Source organism: Amblyomma americanum, chromosome 11, assembly GCF_052857255.1.
Source record: "Amblyomma americanum isolate KBUSLIRL-KWMA chromosome 11, ASM5285725v1, whole genome shotgun sequence".
NCBI lineage: Eukaryota > Metazoa > Arthropoda > Arachnida > Ixodida > Ixodidae > Amblyomma > Amblyomma americanum.
Genome location: NC_135507.1, coordinates 48865882 through 48890827, shown reverse-complemented (window position 1 = coordinate 48890827; position 24946 = coordinate 48865882). Strand labels below are relative to the sequence as shown.

At 44.3% G+C, this 24946-nt stretch overlaps 1 protein-coding gene across 6 annotated transcripts in view; it reads right to left on the bottom strand.

Annotated features, from left to right (window-relative positions):
- Window positions 1–24946, bottom strand: part of Stacl (SH3 and cysteine-rich domain-containing protein) — a 348123-nt gene that overhangs the window by 174112 nt on the left and 149065 nt on the right. For 5 of the 6 annotated variants that reach the window (XM_077644119.1, XM_077644120.1, XM_077644122.1 and 2 more), the window contains exon 1: window positions 10520–12093. The exons of the other annotated variant lie outside the window; for it this stretch is intronic. In XM_077644119.1, the coding sequence (XP_077500245.1) occupies window positions 10520–10646 (127 nt within the window). In that variant the 5' untranslated portion in view covers window positions 10647–12093. Of the gene's footprint in view, window positions 1–10519; window positions 12094–24946 lie in introns of those variants that run through there. 6 annotated transcript variants of the gene reach the window in all.

Sequence of the window (24946 nt, the reverse complement as noted above, 5' to 3'; positions counted from 1 at the left end):
CACCTGTCATATCGCAGGGCAGTGGCGCATCGCATAACCACTGCACCAGGATTGGTATGAGGGCTTCCAGGAATCTATGAATGTAAAGTTGAGAATGACCAATTCTGCACATATGGGAATAAACCAATTACGTTATCGCGTCATACACTTCTCATACAAAAACGGCCTACAGTGTATATATATATATATATATATATATATATATATATATATATATATATATATATATATATATATATATATATATATATATATATATATATATATATATATATATATATATATATTCAAAGTTGAAAACGCTTCATTTATTTTGAGTCGACGTTTCGGACAGAGCCTGTCCTTTCTCAAGACTGAAGTTACAGGGGTCTTCCTCCTCTTCTTAAGGAGTTGGCACTGGCACACATGTACGACACATGAACAAAAGAAACAAACGGTGGCAAAGAATACTAGAAAATATACATATACATATACATATATACATATATGTATACATACATATATATATATATATATATATATATATATATATATATATATATATATATATATATATATATATATATATATATATATATGTCGTCTATGGCCATTTATGATCGTCTATACAAGCCGAAAGCTGTGCATAATGCCAGGTATCTGAAAAATCTATGCCACTAGAGCTGTACTTTTGAACCATAGGAATGCTTTCAGCTGCCTATAGAAAAGTTTATCTGCCCTAATCTGCTGCAATAGAAAGCCATAGGAAAGGTTTATAGCTATTTTGGTCGATTACCTATAGCTAGCCATAGGACATTTTTTTTATGAGTTAAGGCGGAACTTAGGTGTCTCCTCTAATTTTTTCGAATTTATGAGAGTACCGACACAGGAGCTGGCCCGAAATCATCACACACTACTCCACTCAGAGTTAAGTAACCACACAACTGACGAAACTGAAAATCAAAAGCTGCCAATTACCTGCCGCTAGCTTATGAATGTCAGAAGGTGATGGAATCACAAATAAATATTCGTGGCACGCCACGACTCTTCGTAGGCCAATGATGGTGTCTTGAGCAGCGCATAGCAGTTAATCTGAATACTGCAGACACCGCGATAGGGGCTTAAGACGTTTGGAGGAGTACTCAGTTTAGTTATATGGTTCGTATACAGCGTTTCAATAACGTGTTGAAGAAAGACCTGTGACTTAAAGTGCGCTGCTTAATATAACATTGCGAATTTCAGGGTGCGACCAAAGAAAAAATCGTTGCTGTCGCAAAAGAAAAAAACTTATATCAAGGCGAAAGGTAGTACTTTGAATCCGGCCATCTGCATCTCAGGAATTGAAAGTGGTGTACTTTTGTCTGCCATGAGGAAAATATCTGCATCAACCAAAGACCTGTCGAATTAAAAGCAAAAATGCAGACTGCGATGGAAAAAAGACCGCTACTCGTCTATATGTGTTGAACATTATCGAAGCAAAAAATTATTTATGATGCGCTCCTGCACCTTAATTTCTTCATTTAGGTGTCTAGCAGTGCGTTCCTGAACCCGTAAAAACTCCCTCGTCACCCTCCCTCGTAAAAACTCCCTGGTAACCTGATAGCTTACACCCAACATCGGAGCAAGCTTTTTTTACATGAACATAAAACGAGGTGCTGGTGCCTGATTGTGGCGCTCACTACTCGTTTGTACATAATGTACAATTTGTAAAAAAACTGGAACTAGGGACATACGCTCAACAAAGCACAGCTGCAACACGCACAATTCACAATGTAAATAACACAACGGACCCGCCAGAAATAACTGCTTGTCGCAGATTGATGAGGACCGAGAATACTTTCGATTTCCGCCCTTGGTGGCTGTTGCTGTGCCAACGGTTGTTCCAATCGCAAGTGACGATGATAGTTAATCGAGAAATGCTCCTTCTTGGATAACTGGTTCATTTCTTTGAATGAAGTTAGCACAATAAAAGGACGAACACAAAAATAGAACACGGAACAAGGCGCTGCTACTAAACACCGTTAGTAATATTTTTATGTATGCACCGGACGTGTTATGCGGAGGACGTTGGTTCGGGTCCCATCGGAAGCAGGTAGCTGTTTTTTCTACTTTCTAATTAATACGGATCAGGTAAAATGATTGCGTAGCTATTCTTATAGTGATCAACACACACATCAACACACACGCGCGCGCACGCACACACACACACACACACACACACACACACACACACACACACACACACACACACACACACACACACACACACACACACACACACACACACACACACACACACACACACACACACACACACACACACACACACACACACACACACACACACACACACACACACACACACACACACACACACACACACACACACACACACACACACACACACACACACACACACACACACACACACACACACACACACACACACGCCATATTTCTTTATACTTTCCTCGGCAACAGTGACTGTTGGCTTCTATCATGTCTGTTTTGTGTGTCTGTCTGCTTTTCGTTTTGCGTTGCGAAAGCTTTACACGATGGTAACTGATGGCGATTATATGGCGCAAGAGAACCTAAGGGCAAAGAACGCTTCAAAATGACGAAGTACTGGATTCGTTCAGTGTTATGACCAGGCACCGCTGGTGCAGCAATAGCCTTTATGTGCAGTGTAGCAGAAGAGCGTGGACGATTCAAAATTGGAATTCTCAGTTTTCAATGCCCTAAAGAATCCACTTTTTTTTTCGATCGATCACAAGAACCGCCTTGGACACACGGCAGCACCGTAGAGGCAATGTCCTCCAGAAGATTTTTTTTCCAAGCGCGCTGCAGACGTGAGCAAATACAGCGTAAAATACTTAGCCTTTGTCTTTTCCTTGAACTCTAATTTTCTCGTCCTTTCTCCCCGAGTCTTGTGTTCTAGAACGTCACTATGTTTCCGGATCGGCTGATGGGACTACACAGCAATTAGTGCGCCCAACATCAAGCCTAATTCTAAATTTGTGTGAATTTTTCGAACCTTGACCCTATCGGTTATGATGTTGTTATGTTTAACAATGCTTTCTAACAGCAGGCAGATACGTAAGCCATCAGCCTACACTAGTAAAACGCACTTACTAAGTTGCGTGCTCCAAAACCTTTTTGAGACTCAGTATAGAATAGTTTGGGTTGCAAATGTTATTTTTGCAACAAATGTCTTAGACAACCTTCATGGGCTCTGCTAAGACTCTCGCTTGTTTACTAAGAGAACAAAACATTGAACCGTGAAACGAACAGCGCAAAGGAAGACCACGAAGTAATCTAACGAGCGAATTCTGCGGGCGAAAAACATTGCAGAGATGGAGGCGCTACGCATTTCGGACACCGTTCCAGCTAAGATAAAGTGTAGTCGTGAAACCTCGCATCTGCTCTAAATACGCCCCAGCGGGCATCCGTAAAAGTTTTTTGCTACGAACGAAAGCTTTCCTCCTGGACGTTCCGCAGTAAAAACAGATATAAAGAAAGTTTGCTTATCCTATTTTTTTCCTTTTGTTTGCATTTCTCATGAGCGTTCCTGCCTCTTTGTTCGAATTGTTTGCATTTTGTGAAATAAGTTTTTGAACGTCATTACCGCTTTTCTCTCCTCGTATACTCTTATATACATGCTTTGCTCATGCGAAATGAAATTTGGGTTTATGAAATGCAGACTGGCTATGTATAGTTCCTAGAACACAAATACAAAAAATAATAAACGAACTACAAAGAAATCAGTAGAGCGTTATAGTTCCTATTCAGGCGGGCTGGATTTAATTTTGGAGAGACTCGTTTATTACAACTGCATTTGTTTCGCCCTACTTGGAGCTGAGCTACCGGATTTTAGAGGTATTGTAGTACGTTCGCCAGAATTCGCCGTGGCGTTCCAACCAAGACGGCAGCGAAGATTTATTGTAGCGAAGAAGGAAAAGAAATGAGAAAAGCTTTTTTTAATGTTTCCCAAATAGGTCTGGCCCACAAAATGAGACGACTCGTCGCTTACAAAATTGCGTTACCTTAGACTGTAATAATTGTAGCATGCAGAATCCTTGAAGGAAAGCTTACTCGAGTGCCTAAATGTAATCTGAAGTGCCTGGGAGCGAAGCCCATGAGCTGAGGGAATGAAAAATGGTGTTATTTGTGGGCCCGGAAATTTCTGTCCAGAATTCTTTCTTCACTAGTTGCTTCGCGGGCTTGTTCTACTTCAGATATACGCGGCTCACCTCACATGTCCAATATTTCTGTAAGCAAAAGTTTGAAAAATGAAAAACTGAAAAATGTTATGGAAATATTGAAGCTAATGGTCCATTCTTTTGAGTGCAAAATATTTCTTTTAATGTTTTCCAGCGCTCGCAAGTAGCAGTTAAGACTGAAAAAACGCGGTTCAGCTCACATGTACAACATTTTTGGAAGAAGTCTGAAAATTAAAAAATTGTTAAATATCGTTATGGAACTATCCAGCTAATGTTTTATAACGATATTTAACAATATTTCCAGATAATGACGCCGCCGCGGTGGCTGAGTGGTTATGGCGCTCGGCTGCTGGCCCGAAAGACGCGGGTTCGATTCCGGTCGAGCGGTCGTAATTCGATGGAGGCGAAATTCTAGATGCCCGCGTACTGTGCAATGTCAGTGCACGTTAAAGAACCCCGGGTGGTCGAAGTTTCCGGAGCCCTTCACTACGGCGTCTCTCATAGCCTGAGTCACTTTGGGACGTTAAACCCTCATAAAGCATAAACCAAACCTATTCCAGCTAATGGTCCATTCTTCTGAAGTGCAAAATCTTCCTTTAAACTTCTTCCATCGCTCGCATGCAGCAGCTAAGACTGCCATAAAAAAACAACTGGGAACGCTTTTCATTATAGTGAACACGTTAATAAAAGAATGCAAGCTTGTCGAAGAGAGATCTATGGTTATATTGATTGTTATAGTGAAATATTAGAACATTATAAAAATTGCATTCTTAAACTTTGCCGTTCAAAAATGATTTTGCTCAGCAAAATTGTTGGGTATGTTGGATATAGGAGATAAGCTCTGCGCAGTAATCTTGAATCGTTTCTCAACTGCGCTTCTTTCTCTACTCCGGGTGCTATGTGTATGTAGCATGTATAGGTCATGAGATCTGTACAGTTGTCGCTTTGTTAGACGTAGTGTAATGGTTTGCCTATTGGGCGAATGCTTGTAACATATGCCAAAAAATTCTGGACAAAAGGATTCATGAGCGGGAAACCGTTAAAAAACGCAACTGTTTCATATAATGTAAGATTTCACTAAAACAATCAGTATATCAGCAGATCCCGTGACGGCAGTCTTGAATTTTTCCTATTGAATTTTTTGTATCGTCAAAAGCATTCCGCATTGGTTTTCTATAGTACTATTAACTGCTTGATGCGTGCGATAGAAACACTCTAAGAGAAAAATTTTGCTACATATAGGAAGAACGAACCATTACAATCAAGATTTCTATTAGCGCACTTTAGAAGTTTTAAATTTTCAAAATATTTGTCCCAGAATGGTGGACATGAGCTTCTTGTGATGCACTTTGCGAAATTTTATTCCGAAAACTTATAAAGCTCCAAAAAGACGAAGAAATGAAGGGGACCCAGCCGATTAATGAATAAATGCAAATTATTCCAAATATCGACTATAGTTATCTCTTCGAACACTGTGCACCTGCGGCGCCTACTAAATCCGGTTCGTGCAGCTTACGAAAAAAACTGATTGGTGCCTCATGTCAGATGTTCTTAATAAACAGCATAATGAACAAGGTGATTTTAGGAAGTGGTGCTTTGTTAAGGTGGGGCAAAAAAGTGCGTGTGGCTCAACTCAGCTGAGCCAGGATATACAGACCGAGCTTAAGCATGGTCAGACACTGTTCAGCTTTGGTTCATCTTTACTTTTTTCAGGACTTCAGCGAGAGCAAATGGTTGTTTCAGCGAGAGCAATTTACGTGATGCACCACGTGACACAAGTGCAAGAGTGAGCGTCCAGAGCTGCGAATGTGACTACCGAGCGCAAGAACGAATCACGTGACACATCACGTGCCCCAACTGGCGAGGAGGAGCGGCCGAGCAGGAGCCAGCGCAGCGGCAGACGTGACTGCCAAGCGCTCAGCTAGTGTCGATGAAGAAGAATATCGAGACACCCACCACGCGCGATTTCGCACACGCGGCGCGCCTCCCGTTAGAGGTCAAATCCAAGAGCCAGATGACCTTCAAACTCAGCATGGGAGCAATAGCGCTTTTCGCTCTAAAAAGGCGGGAGATTTTGTGAGGAACTTTCACCAGCGAATGTCAATCTCTTGTTAGTCTCTGTCCCGGAGTATTTTTCAATATACCATCGCTTTTCATGTCGGCCATCTTACATCGCTGACGTCATTATCGCCAAAGTGCAAGAAAAACGGGCGATGTCCAAAAATGTACGCAATACGCCCAAGCGATGAACATGCCTGGAAAGCAGCTCGAGCGATCGACGCGGCATATTTTCAGTGGGGCATTTTAACCGCAATATATAAGCGGGTGCTTGCATTGAGAACAAAACAGAGATAAAAACCGGGCCTCTTTTCGAAAGTTTCGCTCGAAAGAATGGACGCCTGCCAAAACTATGCGGAGATGAGGAAGCGTTGGACGCCTGTCATCGTCCATGTAAAGATCAAAAAGAGGGTTCACTTTTCGGGTTCTTTTTTCTCCTAGGCCTCGGTCGGACGGAAATTTTAAAGTTTAATCCGGTGAAAAACGGGTGATATTAATTCCTGTCCGCGCTGTCGTATTTTCTGTGGTGTTCGTAGGAGTGAGCGCGGTAAAGATTTTTGAGAATCGAATATGCTGGTCCTGTCTGAATCATTCTTCGCACCGTGAGTAGGAGAAATTTATTTTCTGCTTTCTTGGAGGCATTTCGTCTCAATGGAAATAGCACGACACAAAAGGCATGCCTTTGTAAGTTCCAGGAAAAGGGAAAATTTATCCACGATGATCTCAGCTTGGTGAAATACCGCCTGTATGAATTTTATGTTTGTGTATGTTCACATGCCGATATGTTGATGAAATTGACATCTTTGACAGCATGAGGCTGCGGCTTTTTCAGCATGTAGTAGTGCTTCCGCTGGCACTGTACTTGAAGGCCAGGGACTGCCCACGCGGCGGCATAACGGATTTTAACTGGTCCTCCTTTACACCTACGTTTATGAATGAATTGAATAAAAGTTTATCTTAAAAAAAACCCTTTTGCGCTCGGAAGGTTCGGAGATGTGATCATGCTCCGAGCATGAATGAATTAATTAAGCCAAATTCAATCTCCACAATACTTTAACTTTTCATTTAGAACACAATTTAATGTGACTTTTCTCTCAAGTAATTCTGATTACAAATCAAATGATAACTGAGTCATTTTTATGATTTCTTGCTTCGCATTCGTCGGTCTACTGAGCATAGTCATTAAGAAACGGCGTGATTGTGCAAACTGCGAAATATATATATTTTGGTTGCCCGAGTTTGTTACTTATTTACTTCGTTAACCAAGTTTGATTTCCCAGTTTGTGATCAAGCATGTGCACGGTTTGTTTTATGCTTGTTTTAGGAGGGTTTAACGTCCCAAAGCGACTCAGGCTAAGAGAGACGCCGTAGTGAAGAGCTCCGGAAATTTCGACCACCTGGTGTTCTTTAACGTGCACTGACATCGCACAGCACACGGGCCTCTAGAATTTCGCCTCCATCGAAATTCGAGCGCCGCGGCCGGGATCGAACCCGCGTCTTTCGGGCCAGCAGCCAAGCGCCGTAACCACCCAGCCACCGCGGCGGCGCATGTGCACGGTCAGACAATTTTCAAATCTAGAGCTTGTCAAGGCCACGGCAAACCATTTTTAAATACTATTACCAAAGTGCTGACATTTGCGTGCGCTTGGAATTACCATTGCATCGGAAGATGTCTTAGATCCCTGATTAAACACACTAAATTGTTAACAGCAGCCATAATTCTAAACTTGGTTTTATGAAAACAGAACAAAGTGTAGGAAACCAATACTGTACTTTTGGCCCCCTAAAATGAGACGTTGATTTCAAGACAGGAGATCCACCGTTTATGGGTATATTGGTGTTTCTTTCCGAGTTATCAATGTTCTGTATTTGTTCGAGGATGTCAACCCCAGTGTTTTGTGAGTAGTCGGCCATTACAGCCAATCTCAGGCATTGATACAACTCTCACAACTACACAGCTAATGACTAGCTCCATCCTGCACTTTCAGGATATTAGTAGAAGCACAATACACACCACTTAAAGGCAAAAATAAATACTGTTGCGCGACGCTTGAAGCGAGGGCCCGATATCAGTTTCGTGAATATCTCGAACCCTACTAAGTGCTGCGTTTAACAGATCAATCGGCACCTCCGCACCCCCCTTATCTAAGATCACTGGCATCGAATTCTCGCCCTGAATCTACCACAAACTTAAAACGCGCGATCCACTCAAAAACATCCGAGAGCAGAGAACGTCTTCGGCGCTTTCAAGAACTTGACTATAGCAAAGACGGCATTCATGGGTGAAAAGAGTAGGGCTCATGATATCATGCATTCTTTAAAGGCATTCGCTGTACACGACAACAATCGTGAGAGCATTTTGTTATTATACGGCGCTAAAGGATTAAAAAAACGGGATGATACGATCTGGATACGTGCGTAACCTGTACCTAGTCTGTGTGCTGTAGGAAAGAGTTCCCAGAAGTTCAGTGCTTTTTTGAATTAAATCGTTTCTTCCTGTCTCCCATTAGGCCTCGAACTTTTTGATTTAGCACCGCACAATAGTGAGCCTGTACGAGGTTTCAAATGCAACACTCCTGTTACCTCTTAACCATGGCAACAAGTGTACTACAGAAAGTCAAGCATCACGTGCTTTCGCACTATCTTCGGATGCGTTAAGGAATACACAGCTGTACTGCTGATTTGCTTCGTCACATATCCTCTCATGTTTATTGCCTCATGAGCCTGGTCAGAATAGCGTCTGGGCATGTTTCGCGATTTACGTTCTTGAACAGCAAGCCATTAGTAAATCCGCGCTTCGAGCACAAAATAGTTTATTTTCTTGCGGTGTAGGTCAGCACGGGTACGAACGGTATTTGTATATTCGGGACGCTAGCCAGGCGGACGACACTTTGTCGACACAATCTGTTCTCTGTCCAACTTTCTCATCGAACCTCATGTTCTCCCAACATTTGCTCGATTTCGGCGTCAACAGCCGCGATAAAGTGAGCAGGTAACTTAGGCATGTACCTGAATGTATTAGTAACAAAAACATTCCCAGTGGTAGTATAGTAGTTCTGTTCGATAGTTTTTCTTGTCCATTGTCTTCGTTCCTTACATGTCTGCCATGACTGAGCACGAACACCCTCTAATGACCAGCTCTTAAGTGTTGTCGTCATGCTTCTTGCGACGCCTCATTTGCTGTTTTCAGTTAGGTTAGTTAACAAGCAACTTTTGCCGCTTGAGGATGAGCAAGTCTCCTTCCTAGACCCTTATTAATAACAAAAAGATGGTTGCTGAGTCTAGCAGCAGACAAGCGCACTGTAATTAACATGGGAAGAAAGAAACAACAGCAAGAATGAGTAGCGTAAATCGGCACGCTCATAACATTTGTGCGATATTTTCGTCGCACATTTCTTCTTTTTTTTTTCAAGGAAATAAAATTACAGAAAGTTTGCCCGTTTTGTTCAGCAAAGTGTCATGTTTTCTGAAAGCATCAAGCTTTTTACCAAAGGAGTCCATTAAGGAAGCCGCTGAGTATATTTTCTTTTTAATTGTTAGTGAATGCGAAACTCTGTGGATACTTGACCGTGCACTGTTCATTCAATGCAAAGTGGTACAAGGCGTGAAGGCGTTTAGCTCATAGTATTACCATAATGTTGATTATTGCTGATCATTGTTTCGGAGTGGAGTGTCAAATTTTCAATTTTGTGCAGAGCTTGTGAACTTCTCTTGCACTCTCAAAGTGTCTTGCATTGACGAAGCACTGACAGCGATGCGAAAACTTTTCCTAGTCCTGAACGTCATAAGCAAGAGTAAATTGAGAACAATAAAGTGATGTGGTTTGTAAGCACGATTAGCTGATAATGTCGCCGATTCTCGTGATCCAATTTCTGGATATGCGAAGCACGTAATGACATCGCGAACAAATTGTAATTTATATATTTGCACATTAAAATAAATTGGAACGCAAGATGTCTAATCACGACTACTCCGGGCCTCTAGAGAGTAAATTTCAAATCATATTGTACATATACCAGGCCTGAATTGCCATCTGCCCACGTGACACAAAATTGAAAACTGCCTTTGCGCTCTGTGCTAAAAATAAAACACCAAACTAGAAACTTTACTATGCGTAAAAACAAAAACGCGCAGACGAGAAACAAAGTTCAACACTCTATCATTTCAAAAAGACTTTGGCATACATATCGCATAGGAACGAGCTAACTTCACGGCAGTTTATTAAAAAGCTGAAACTTCTCAAAAGCGATTTTTTCACTCACCAATCTTTACGAAAGACCGGATCTGATCGTCGTATTCCGACAACAGAGATGACTCCCGACTGCTTTCACGTGACAAGCGCCGGGAATTGCGCTTCAGGTAACGGGTCAGTGCTGCTGCCGACGACATGTTCGAGTGCTTGGCTTTTTCTTCCGGCCAAAAGATGACACATACGCCGTCCCAGTCTTCGCTGTGTTTGAGGGGTGCGTTTTCCCAGATCCTAAAACGGCGTCCGCTACTCCACTGATTCACAGACTGATTCAACACTGCCAACGCTCCCAGCAGTCGCACACGCACACTCACTCACACACCCGGGCCTCCGCTCCGCCGTTCAGTCTTTCAGCTTGCTGCGCAACTCGGAGCTAGACGCAGAGTCGCCGACGTTGTCGGCGTGGCGGCCATGTTGGAATGTCGCAAGGAGTCGCGTGTGCCGAGCTAGCAGACGACGGAGGTCCTTCGCAGCAGACGGCGACCTCCTTTTCTGCATGTCGCGCTGGGGGGCGACATTCCCTTCGAAGGTCGCCTTCTTGTTCGAGCAAAGTGGAACCAATGCTTCTCAATAACTGTCCTCTAGTTTGTGCTGGCGGCCATGACAAATCCCAACGATGTGCGTTGAAACTAAAGCGAAATAAACTGAAGAAAGTTAACACTAGTTTGCGTTTGATGCAGAGTGGCTAATTTTTCACAGCTGGCGGCTGATGCGGATAAGCAGACGATGTCGTTGGAGCACCGCAGACGACGTTCTTGACATCACCTGGATAAACATTGTCTTCCAGGAGCAATTACATGTCGATGTCTTTAGTGCGATGCAGACGGCATATGATCAAAATTCTTCGTGAGAAGTATCGCGTTAGTGTCTTCAAAGCCGAACGGAATAGTACAAAGAGGACATTCACGGAACTCAGCTGCACTTATGAACTGTCGAAGCGGTTTTAAGAACAAAAGCGCAATTTCTCCACCTTACCAGTGCTGTGTGTCCCTACCAGATGACATCGTTTACAGACGACGACCAAATCAAAGCAGACGACGCAAATGCTTCCGCATTTCGGAACAAAGAGGAGCCGGCACAAAAACTACTCGCGTAACGTCTTACGTAAACTTCCTCAGGCTGATGGAAAAAAAGGCGAGCGCGTAGGGGCTTGCATCCAACGAGTGCATCTTACGCAACGCAGACTACGACGGCTCGATGTTTTCCAGATGGCGATGACGGAACACTACGACTCGCTCAGAGACGGCCGGTAGCGAAGCGTATTCGTCCACCACAGCTTTTCACGAAGACTCGCCGTGTCGACACCAAGAGCAGATGACAACGCCTTCAACTAGCACGACCTTCACCTATACCGGAGAACAATCCGGTCACGTCAAATAAAAAAAAAACACGGATGGGAGAAAACACCCGGCGCGCGGTACCTCCACAAAAGACGCCTGGCACAGAAACCAACCGAAGCGACTGTCGGCGCACCTCCGCGCGACAAGCTGCCTCACTAACACACAAAAGGCAGACAGGTAGAAACAAAAAACAGAGGGGCCGGGGTCTCAGCCACGATCAGCTGCGGACACTAAACTGAGAGCCCGGGCCGAGGAGGCCTGAGCCAGTTGAGAGCGCGGCGACATTCTCGGCTCGCGTTTTAACTCTCTCCGGGAGACCCCCTCTCCCGTCCACCCTCTCCATTTCGAGAGAAAGGAGGAAAGGGGATCTGCCTTTGACCGACTTTCGGAGGCGGAGGTGTGTGCCTGGCGAAGGGTGCGGCGGCCACGTTTTTGGCATCCCGCGACTCCTGCTGGGGGTCCCCTTGGCGGGCGGCTGGAGCCAAGACGATTGAGGCGAAAGAAAAACAAAAAAAGGAACGGCGATTTCCTGTTGTTTATACTATTTGTTTATCTCTCCCTTTTTTTCTTTCTTCTTCGCCTTCCGCACGGAACCCTCAGCATCATTCGCCGCCCGGTGAGGACCGACGCCCCAACCGCGGCCTCAGCAATACCGTTACCCCAGCCCTTCTTTTTTCCTCTGATCTTCTGCCTTTCCATTACTTTTCTTGAAACCGCTCCCTCACTTTCACACTCTCTTCTCGGCTTATTTGGCTTTATTCTTGTCTGTTTTAGACTTCGTCTTTGTCGCTCTCCTTTTTTTTTATCATACTATCTCCTCTCTTTTTTATAACTGTGGTCTTTTGGCGCTTCGCGCCCCTATGCGTTTGCAGGCGACAAGATTCGTCGTGGGTTCCGTTTGTTTTCGTCTGCTCGTTGAAAGAAGCCGCGAGTGATCGTCTGCTTTGGCGGGGAGGCGGGAAGGGGGGGGGGGGGGGCATCCACGTGGCAGGTTTCTGGTCTGCTCCGAAATTCCTTTCTTTTTTGTTGTTTCACTTTTTTCGGGAAGGAACAACAACAGACCTGTCCTGCAGCGACTTGCCCGCCGCTCTATACTTTGCGTAGTCTCTGGACCGGGGACAGAATTAAAAGGAAATGGATATAAAGAGGAGCAATCTAAACCTTCATAAACATTCGCCAAGGTCACGTGGACCCTGTGCCGTGGTAAGAATACGCGGCTAGCTCTATTGCTCCAAGGAATGCCGGAGAGAATTAGATGACTCCTGAAACGGGGAACAAAACAGAAAGAAAACTTTATTCCCTGACGTTATGAAAGACCCTACATCCGGGTCCTTTGTCCCGTAGTTTTGGTTTTTGGTGTAATTACAATAGTTGTTTTTAACTGTTTTACTATATTTACCAGGCCTGCTTAAGTTGTAGCTGGCGTCGACGAAACTCGTGAGAAGTAAAGGAAACACTTTCTTTTTATTTAATCTCGGGAATTAACTTTTTGACGTCAGATGAATCAACTTTCAGTTCTATACAATGAATACTTATATGCCACACGATAAAAGAGACAACATTGCTATCAAGGAGTTTTGTTTGTTTGTATATGTTTATATGTTTACCATGAAGAATGTTCGTCGCAACAGTGACTGCGAGGGAAGTGCAGTTTTTCCTGACTCATGCCGTTCTTCAAAATAAACGCTTATCACTGCGTTTGTCTCCATATTCATTGAAAGAACAAGATGTTGAATCCACTGACGTCATTAAGCACCATCTGTTCCCTGATAAATCTATTAATTCGAGGAAATCTCTTAAAGTAGGTGAAGAATAGGGAATGACATGTCGACTGTTGCTGTTGACGAAGAATACCGTGTCGAACATTCGGGGACATAAATTTTGAAACTTAGAAAATTTTTAGATACTTTCATGAAAACTTGAGCGTAATCGTTCATTGATCTGATAAGTAGCAAAATATTTGTATTAAAGTGTTTTCGTCGATCGCATCAAGCAGTTAAGACTGCCATAGAAAACCAAAGGGGAACGCTTTTGATGATAGCAAAAGCGTTAATAGAAAAAAATGCAAGACTGCATGCCACAGCGATATCTGCGGATATATTGTCATAATGAAATCTTACATAATATGAAAAAAATTGCTCTCATGAACGGTTTCTCGCTCAAAAAAGTTTCTGTCCAGAATTGCTGGGCATGAGGGACCCCTAGTTATCACAGTGGCAAAGAAGACGATAACAACAGTTGCGTCGCATCTCTTGGTGATGCAAAAGGGCTCGAGTCAAGAGAAAGTAGTGAAGATTCGAGGAAGCGGAAGTCGGTGGAAAGATGGGGAACGGAAAAAAAAACACGAAAACAACGCGGCCACGTAGCGCACCGGAAAAGCCATAAACAACTCGTAAAGGCGACGCCTGTTGACGTGGAGAGTAAATAAACGACCGCACACGTGCGGCAAGGATTCCTGGGCCGTTGAAAAATAAACGGAAGTGGAAGAAACATAGCCTCCTTTCAAAAAAGGGCCGGCCCACATTCTTTTTTACACTCAAGGGCTGCTGTAAAACACAGATGTGGAGGGGGGGGGGGCAGAAAAAAAAAGATGGAAGAACATAACAGGTCACTAGGCTAAGGCGCAACTCTGGGTTTAGTATTTTGTGTGTGTGTGATGTATTTGGTTAACAAAAATAAAAACGGGAATGTATCGACTCATTGCTCTCGCGTAATTTCTTGATGGGCGGACGTTTGAGAAAAATCATTTAAATTGCTGCCGGAAAGGGGCACTTAGCCCTAAAGTGCCGAAGTTATGAAGGAATCCAAGAAAAAAAAAACACACACACCAATACCTTGACATCAGGCGAAGTAATGCACCCACATTGAAAAGCACACCCAATTATTCTGGACAAAAGGATTTTTGAGCGGGAAGCCGTTCTTGAATTCAAGATTTCACTGTAACGATCAATATATCCGCAAATCACTCGACCGCAGTTATGAGTTGTCTTTTCTGTTAACATCTTTGCTTTCGTCAAAAGCATTCCTCATTGTTTTTCTACGCTAATTCTATGCCAACTGTTCGATGCGATAAATGGGAACCCTTTAAAAGAAACATTTTGCTACATATCAGAAGACTGAACCATTGCCTTCAATATTTTCATTACAGTATTATAATTTTCCGATTTTCAAAGTTTTTTTCCGGGAATTATGGACATGCCTATATCGAAATTTATAAAAATGGTACTTCGCCAAATAACACCAATTAGCAATTGGTTCATTTCGTGAGCCTAGTCTGAGTTGTGTGACAGACTGAATCGTAGGTCTGGGGACAACAATAAATTTTTATTCGAAAAATACCTTTTTCTTTGTCTTGCAAAAGTTGTCAGAAAATGGAATACGAGGAATCGCTGGACTCTCGGCTCTGGACTCTGGCGGCTGCAATTCTTCACCTCCTTTTTATTCACACAGAGTTCTCAGAGTGACGCAAAACATTTTGACTGGAAAGGGTTGGCTACTCAGAATTTGTTGACATCAAATGTTGTTAGCGAGCTACATGTAGCATTTAGTAAACGGCGTGCTAGCGGTATATGTCAAGTTCCTGACACAGGGCACTATAGGGCTAGAGAGCAAACTGAGTGTTGCTCATAGAAGCTAATAATTGTGGAAGCAGGTATCCGACAGGGAAATGTCTAAGGTTGTTTGGTACGCGGTTGGCGCTTGGATGTTGCCTTCTTAAGGGAGTGCAACTTGCAGGATTAGCGCTAAATTAGTGAAGGAGGAGGAGGAAAACATTCTTAGATAAAAAAAGAGAGGAAACGAAACTTGATGAAGACTCTAGGTGATCAAGAAAGAGTGGAAAAATGCAGACATGTAGACTGTCTCGAAGGCTTCGATTAGAAGAGTAAGAACAGGAGACAGGCTTCAGAAGCAGTGCTTGTTTGGCTAGATTAGGGGCCGACTTATCTGAGGGCAATGTGTAGACGTATTTTTATTTTTGCCATTCTAATTTCAAGCCCATTTCCTAAGTATTAATTAAGTCATAACTAAATCACAATTTACTATGTCATTATTTTGTAACATGTATTAGGAGCATATACCATTCTGTATGGCATTTTTGCTTGGCGATGAGCCTATATCTTTATATAGACAAAGTCTTTATTTTTAATGTGACACTGCCATAATTCAGACATTCACATTACTAGCACTGTAAAAAACTGCGAAAAACCTATTTATAATTTGTGTTTCGGGGTTTTACGTTTATTTATCCTAACTGAATAATAACGTTACCTTGCGTTGCGGCCGGGATCGAACCCACGTCTTTCGGGTCAGCAGTCAAGCGCCATAACCACAGAGCTAGCGCGCCCCTCTCCCCAAACCTTTTTTTAAACAAAAACAATAAGAGGCAGAAGTGTATGAAATACATGCTCTGTCTGTACATAATTTACAACAAAACAAGGCGCCTAGAAAAGTTTTGCTGCATGACATACTGTGCTCCTGATCTAAGAAAACAGTTTGTAGTGAAAACTGCGCGAAAACATGCTAAATATACTCCCTGCTGAAGACTCAATGACTTCTATATACAAGCTGTATTAATTTAAAAACACTCTTCTGAATATTTGATTTTCCTACTAAAGATATAGCTTATGTAAGATAAAATCGACACCGCCAGACTGTCATCAAGCGCACCGACCGAATACATTTTATACCGCTTGCCTTACAAGCCGATCATTCAGGATTTCAGGATCTTAGTTTTTCTTTACCATTGAGGTACGAAAGAGGCTGGGACTAAAGGCATTTGAGTGCCTGACGGAGGTCCCAGCCCCCTCGTTTACACAATCGACAGCACACACAGAAAACTACAGAATGATTACAATCAGGGTTAAACAACCAACTGTACAAAAAATGCACTTAGGTTGTACTCTTACATAATGAGTAATCGTATATACAAAGCAAAATTCTTATAAAGAATAAGCGGATAAGCTAGATAGCTAGATAAGGCAGCACTAACGTCCGAACGTCATGTTTCTCTGATAATGGCTAATTACGTCAGGTTAAACAAAGGACAAAAGTGCACAAGTTGCACGGGGCAGATCAAATAATCGGCGTCTCAAACCCGACATTCCGCCATTGAATGAAAAAAGTGGGCATCAAAGGCAGGTAATGAATCCACCGAGAACCATCGTCTGCATTCTTAAGTGGCGCGCAGAGCAGACGACCGAAGAAGCCCTAAGAAACACTAGCAGACGACGGCAAGCGTACAAGCGACACCGGGGAATAATAATTGCACGCCAGCCCTGTGACGCAAAGGGCCCAATCAAAGTGACGTTCTAAGGTCTGGAGATCACGGGAGAGGTAGCAAGTGGATCCCGACAGGCACGCTATATGCAGCCAAGTGACAGCAATGAGCGGGCCATCCCGAGACGAGACAATCCGAATGACATTCGGCCGACGTGATCGCGTGTCGTCTGCACAGCGCACGGGTACGAGAGTCTGAGGACGAGAGTGTATCGAAGACCGCGAAAGGCCGAGGAAGAGGCGATGTGCTCAACGGACCAAGATGACGTCAGACCGCGGCCGCCCGGAGGCCTCTTTCCCGGTAGGGCTATTGACAGAGCAAACAGCCCTCCCGGCCTCCTGATCGTTAATTTGGTGCAGTATAGCTCAGCTTTCTACTCGGACAGTGTATACACTTCAGAAGCGTTCGTTTGCATTAGGGGGACGGAACAGCGAGAGAGCCCTTTGTCCTGCGGTCGAATGACGATGTGGATGTCGACAGTGATGACATGATGAGAATCGGTGCTTTATTATCTGTAGACGGCGTGAACTTCTCAGAACTAAAGTAGGAGAGAAAGTTGAGATAAAATATAGCCCATTCATGAATAGAAGAGGTCCCTCACGAAGGTTGTCTTGGAAGCGGCCAATACAAGCGCTCATTCTCAAGGGGTTTTGTTCATAGACCGTCTATACCCCTTCAGCTCTATTGTGTTCTCTTAAAAAATAATCCTTTTATTTTTAATATTTACTAAGAGGGCGGTTTTCAACTCTTGTGTAAGCCAGCAGTTCCCTGGTTGAATTCAAGAAGCTTTAATGAAATAGTAAATAGCGTTCGAGGTGTGAGGGCCTCGACTTCAAAACGCTTGGCTGCCGTAAAAGTTTTAAATGAGATCATTCAACATTGCCGCGAGGAACACTGCATTACGCAATAGGAGGAACACGTAATCACGATTAATTAGTTTCGATAACCAGCAAGTCGCAGTGTGGAGGGCACTTATTCAAAGGAATTCTTTACAGAGCGCAGTGCTTCAACGTACCAGAACCATGGAATGCGTTAATGACCAACGTTAGAGTAATCGAAAACACACCACGTGTGGTTATGGAAACCGACCGGTTCGCTATTGATAGCCAGCTTGAATTTGGGTCACGATGTAGCCCTGTGCAAATGCTTTGATGGGTCTCGAAAATGCGGTGCGCCGAGTGAAAACTCGAGGCGTTTTCGAGGGTATTGAACTGGAAACTCAATGAACGTGCTGACCGTGATTTCGCGAGAACAACTTCACGATGAAAACATCTAAATTATGATGATCTGTACAAGAACAGAAAAGATCTGTACAAGAACACATAAGGAAAAGAAATATGATCTAGACGTCCCTGAACACTAGACCACATATGTTCACTTTTTCAATTGTTTTTAACCAAAATACTCTGGACTAAAGAGACATGCTAGTATACGAGAAAAGCAGATTACACATGAAGATTTCAACAAAGACACTCTTGCAGCCTTCATAACCTCCATACCCCCCACACCACCTCCCCCCTTGACCATGTCTCTCGTTGAGGAACAACTGTCTTGGGTCCGGTCACTGGGAAGGTCAACAATACGTGATCGACCAGACCATCGACATAATCATCAGAAGCGTTTATTTAAGCTGAAAATAAGTCGATCTCCAATTACTCCTCGCCATCGTACCGAAGGGCTTCTGGCCGTATAGACCACCCACTATGCGATAAAAAATCATTCGTAAAAATTTAAGCGCGAATAGAGTTGAGCCTAGTTACAACAATGTCGAAGGGGCTCTGAGATTACTTCATTATAGCCGCTGCTTCGTTATAGACTGTGTTGACCGAGCTTCCGAAGACAATCGTCATTACTTCGTTATATCCAATACTTAGTTATAGACCGTTTCGTTGTAACGAGGTTCGACTGTAGTTTCTTGAGTTATGCGCTCCTTTAGGTACATCCCACTCAGTGCATGCAACTATGAACCCGCGATGAAGCAAGGCGCTGCCGCTTCGCGGGCCCTCGCGCGGGTTCGCATCGCGTCGCATCTCAGATAGAACCCGGAGCGTAATGACTCTTTTCGCGAGGCCCGATAGAGTTTGCCCACGGGTCACCGGCGTCGATCGGCCGAAAAGACTTTCACATAGGGAAACAAGCGAACGAAGGAATCAAAAGAAGAGAAAAAAGAGAAAAATCTGCGGGCATCCGACGCAGTCAGTGCCATATGAGAGTGCACGTCACAGAAGAGGCCGGTAAACTGACGCTTTTCCCCTCTCCTTGTTTCCCCGGCAGGCGTCGGCCCCTCATTGGCCCATCCATGGGCCGCGTTCCGAGCTGTGTTGACCGAGTCGGGGAGATGCGCGCGGAGTTATTTGGTGGCGGAGTGGCGAACGGTGCGGCGTCCCCGGCCACTCCGGAAGAGGCCTTGCCCGGACGTTGAGCTAGCGAGTGCGGCCTCGTGTGGAGGAATAAAAATAAAGTTTTGGTCTCTTCTAAGCAACTCCCATATTCCGGAGAGAAAACAAAAATGAAATTGGCTCAAGTCAAACACCCTCTCGGTGTGACCCGCCTACTGCCGGTGTCAGAAAATTACTATTTGGAACCGAAGTAGAAATTGCATAGACGATCTTAGTAGGCCGAGCACAGGGCAGTAACTGCGCAACTTTGCGTTTTTTTTTCTTTCTGGCTTCGATAACCACGAAATTGCTTCGTCGCGTGTTGGCCCGCGTGGACCTCGTGAGCATATTGCCTATCTCTGGTGTTTGCTTTACCGCGTTCTTTGTTTACCGCCACCGGCACCCGGCCTCGTCGCTGTGGGCCCTGCGTGGGACGTGGCTAAACCACTGTGGGACGTTATACCCACACTCGATAGCTTCTACAACGTTCATGGTTGTTCTCAGAGATTTAGGCGCGCTTTCAAAAAAGTTGTTAGTAACTTTTACTTTTTAGTAGAGCGCATATGGGAGAGGTGTTCGTTCTGGCACCGACGACCGCCAACTGCACTGGCCGCTGTCACTGGCGGAAGTTATATTCTATTTGTGGACAAAAGTTCACCCCAAGAAAGAGCTCGTTGGTATTCTGTCCCAGCCAGCGTTTCTCTGTTTCAGCTGCGTCTGCATCTACGCCTGTCACCACAGCATCATGGCGATATCACACGTGTCTGTTGTACGGGGATGTGATTCGTGGTTCTGTGTTCGCTGAGAAGTCTGTGACGTCAGTTCACATGCAGGTGGGAACACATAAGACTGCAGTAGTGCTCCAGCCTCAGCATGGCATCTGCACGTACAGTGTCTTCAGTCCGTAATTGTAGCGTAACGTTAAGCTTCTAAGGCGAGTTAACACACACACACACACACACACACACACACACACACACACACACACACACACACACACACACACACACACACACACACACACACACACACACACACACACACACACACACACACACACACACACACACACACACACACACACACACACACACACACACACACACACACACACACACACACACACACACACACACACACACACACACACACACACACACACACACACACACACACACACACACACACACACACACACACACACACACACACACACACACACACACACACACACACACACACACACACACACACACACACACACACACACACACACACACACACACACACACACACACACACACACACACACACACACACACACACACACACACACACACACACACACACACACACACACACACACACACACACACACACACACACACACACACACACACACACACACACACACACACACACACACACACACACACACACACACACACACACACACACACACACACACACACACACACGCACGCACGCACGCACACGCGCGCGCGCGCGTGCGCAATAAATAAATAAACAAATCGTTAAATAAATAAATATATAAATCAATCAATCAATCAATCAATCAATCGCTGAGTCAGTGAATTCATTTACAGGTGAAATGGAAAGCTCGGCACAGAGCCTAGGTTCTTATTTGAAGCAACTTGTAGGTTGTTGTGGTTAATGGTTATGGGTGTTTACGTCCTGAAGTGACTCAGGCTATGAGGGACACCGTATTAAAGGGCTTCGGAAATTTAAACCACCTGGGGTTCTTTAACGTGCACTGACATTGCACAGTATACTGGCCTCGAATTTCGCTTCCACCGCAATTTCTACCAGCGCGGTCGAGATCGAATTCTCGTCTTTCGGGTTAGCAGCCGAGTGGCATAACCACTGAGCCGCCGCGGGACTGCAACTTGTAGGTTCGTCAAAAATTGGGATTAACTGCTGGAGATAGGAAATGGGGTGTGTTGAGGCTAAAACACATTTGCCTTGAGTCCACTTCCCTGCTGGTGTCTTACACTGCGCACTGAAGCGCGCTGAATCTTCGTGCTACGATTCAAACTTGTCGATGACATTTCGAATGTTACTGCCCGCGCACTAGGAACTAACGACAGTTTTGTTCTTCAAGAAAAAAGAAATTGACTTCCTGACCACTAGGTACTCGACAATAATTGGGACATTGCAGCCCATCTGTCCACTACATGATATATTGAGATATTGAGAAATTCAGCGAGTGTCATGAAATTGTTTAGTGTAATGCTACGAATGGCGTCTAAACTTCAGTTGCGCTGGAAATTTAGTTTTTATTGTCCCACACACTTTGTTTTTGTTGAACCCATCTAAGGATGCAGTGGCTCCACGGAGGCCTTCAGCCACGAAAGCAGGTGGACTAAGAACAACAACAAAAAAAAAAAACCGCGAAGAGGAACTTGGGATGCACAGCCCAGAAATGGTTTTCTAAGACCTGGGTCGATCGATACAGCAGAGTGGGGAGTAAGGAAAAATAAATAGTATGAGCGAATAAGCATGGGCAAACAAAAAAATAAAAGGGTTGGCAGAGGTTCCTGAAGCTGCTACAACAACAAACGGAACAAAAACAACAACAAAACAGGCACGAAAAGAGGTTAAGGGTCAGCGGGTCAAGCCCCGGGGAAATTGCTCCCCGATGAGAGCCAGCCTGGACCACCTATACAGCTTCGTCAGAAGCCCGACTAGCAGTCCGCTACGTAGCGCATAGACGATGTCGCCCAACAAACCGGAAGTAAAGGACGCCGGATGAGGGTGCTTCCGCTTCCGCGAATGCGGGTCTGCCCTGCTTCCCCCCCCCCCCCCCCCCCCATTTTTGTTTCCCCCGCCCAGCCCGCTCCTTTCCCTCAAATCAACCCTATTTTTTTCCTTGCCTTTGCAAGCCTCCTCATGTATGCGCTTTCGTTCTGTAACGTTTCTTACCTTCCTTTCGACATTTCGCGAGCGCTTCAGCAACAGGCGCAAAAAACAATGAGCTCAGTTTCAATCAACTTTCTTCCCATCGTCCCTCATTACCCAGATGATAGACTGACGCAGAAACGCAAACTAGCCTGCTAGCCTGGGCTCGTTTTGAAACGAAGTCTCCGTCCGCTAAGATGCTGAGTCGCAGAAAGCAATTTTGTCGTTCGCGAACCATTCATCGCAATGAACGCGAGGTGCTCCTGAATGAGCTCTGTCGAATGCTACTTGCTTGAAGTTCCCGGTCCTCTGAAAGGAAATAGGTTCAGTTTCCACGAACTTGCAAAACTTGAGAAACTATATACTGTTTAATTGCTGTCAATTACCACGCCAACGAACCCTGTAAACATTGTGTACGACTTCTATTTTTTGACTGGTTGTACTATGTTCTCTTTTTCTGTTTGTAAAATGTTTTTAAAATTTAGCATGCCTAAACTGCTTGTTGTGATTATTAATTTTTCCTGCACCTGTTTTCGGCTATGTATTTCTTATATACCATATGTTTATCTTGCTTCATATATATATAATTAATAACAGGAGGTCCCCCTGACAGTTCCCACTTTGGGACCTCCTTCTGTAATAATTATTTTTATGCACTTCTTACCTGTAACTCTTTTTTCAATAAAAGCGTTCAAACCATTCCCCTAATTGAAGCTCGGTGCAGTGCTCTTTCGGATTGACTGAGTACAACGTTTTAGCACACAGTTGCGGCTGTGTGACTACAGTTGAAGATTTTCCTGGATCTCGTTAGTGTGTATGCACATAGAACAAGGTGCACGCCCAGTCAGCACGCTGGAAAGTGCGATAAGGGTATCGTAAAGTGTCGCCACCGGTAGTAAATAGTCTCTCCGAGCTTAGAAACGATGCTCTTAGTAATCCCCGCGGTGCCCGCTAGCACAGTAAAACTTAAGCGAGGTTTTCAAGTTGTGCTTAGAACGCTGTTTCGTAGGCGACAGTGATGCGAAAGCTGGTGCCGCATTCAGCAGGAAAATTTGAGAGTGGATTTAAAAGGCTTGCGGGAATAAGGTGGTGCCCAGAATCTCGATTCAGGAGTCTTGGCTTGATGGACCATGTTGTGAAAAAGTTACGTGAACTAGCAACGCTGTCACGAGGCTTGTGGGGCAACATTAAAAATATAGAAACTTTGGGGATTAGCAGACAGTTTTGTAGGGTAATGGGGAAAGGTATGTATAAAGCCTTGAAGTAATTTTCTTTGTTGTTTATTCAAAGAAAGCCCTTAGAGCTTACGCGAAGTTTTTTTGCGGGGTTTGCAAATCTTTCAAAACAAGATCCGTTGTATTTCGACTGCCCACATCAAAGGGCAGTGGATATCATCCTTTGACTATCCGTGCAAGGAAACAAGGATGAAGAATTGTTGTCCTGAAGGAATACTGTAGGGACTTCGGAGCAGTGATCAACTAAACAAAATATGGAACGCAACGGATGGAAGATGAAGGAGAAAAAGAGTCACAGGTGATCGATGCGTTGTAGCGGCAAAGTATGAGCACCCCCCCCCCCCCCCCCCCCCCCCGGGACGGTTGCGGGTTGCGTGATGATTAAAGAAAACTGATGTTTGTGACCATCAGGCGGAGATCCACAGATGCTCAATCAGAAGAGTCCACCTCGATTCCGTCCACATATTGCTTGTGTTAAAGCATATAAAAAAATCTTGTCCTAAGGAAGCGATCGTACTGGTCAATGAGAAAGCTTGTAGCAACAATCTGAATGCGTTCTGCCATATCAGGATAAACTTTATAGCAGGATACCACATAAGACAGGCGTACCTTGCAGAAGCTCTTACGTGCGCCTGACACGGTGCCTTTATAATCTTTGTGTAACGCATGTTGAGAAAACTAAGGGATCTATCTGCCTTGCTGCTTACGCTATTAAACTTTTGACGGGTTAACAGCATGTTGATAGCAAGCTCTGTAAAGAATTTTTTCACCTCATCATTTCAAACGCTAGCACAAAAACACTTTGCCTGCTTTATCTGAAAGTACTATATGTTATACACGTAATAGCTTGTCGAATTCAAAACCTCTTCAGTTCCCTTTTAACTCATAGATATCACATAAGATTCTGTCGTCCCCGAAAATGTTCCCTTTCCCTTTCAGTATACCGTGCTACTATATCCAAGCCCGATTACCTGCTTCGAGCGCTGCATATTTCGTCTATGTCCATTTTGATGATTTAGTTTTGCCAGGATCTCACTTACTAGAATTTCTTGTCTATTGATGGCTGGTGGCAGCCACGGCAGAAGCCTTAAGTGACAGAATTTGCGAACAGCGGCTGTTGAATCAGGCGCGTGCCACGATCAATCAAGGACACGAACCCGCAACACACTATATCAACCGCAGGGAGGGCTGTTTCTAAATCCGGAGCGCCAACTCGCGCAAGCGATCTCGCCGAGACGAGCGTTTTTAGTCGAGACAGCATTTGTTCTCGTCTGACAAGAGGAAAGCTTC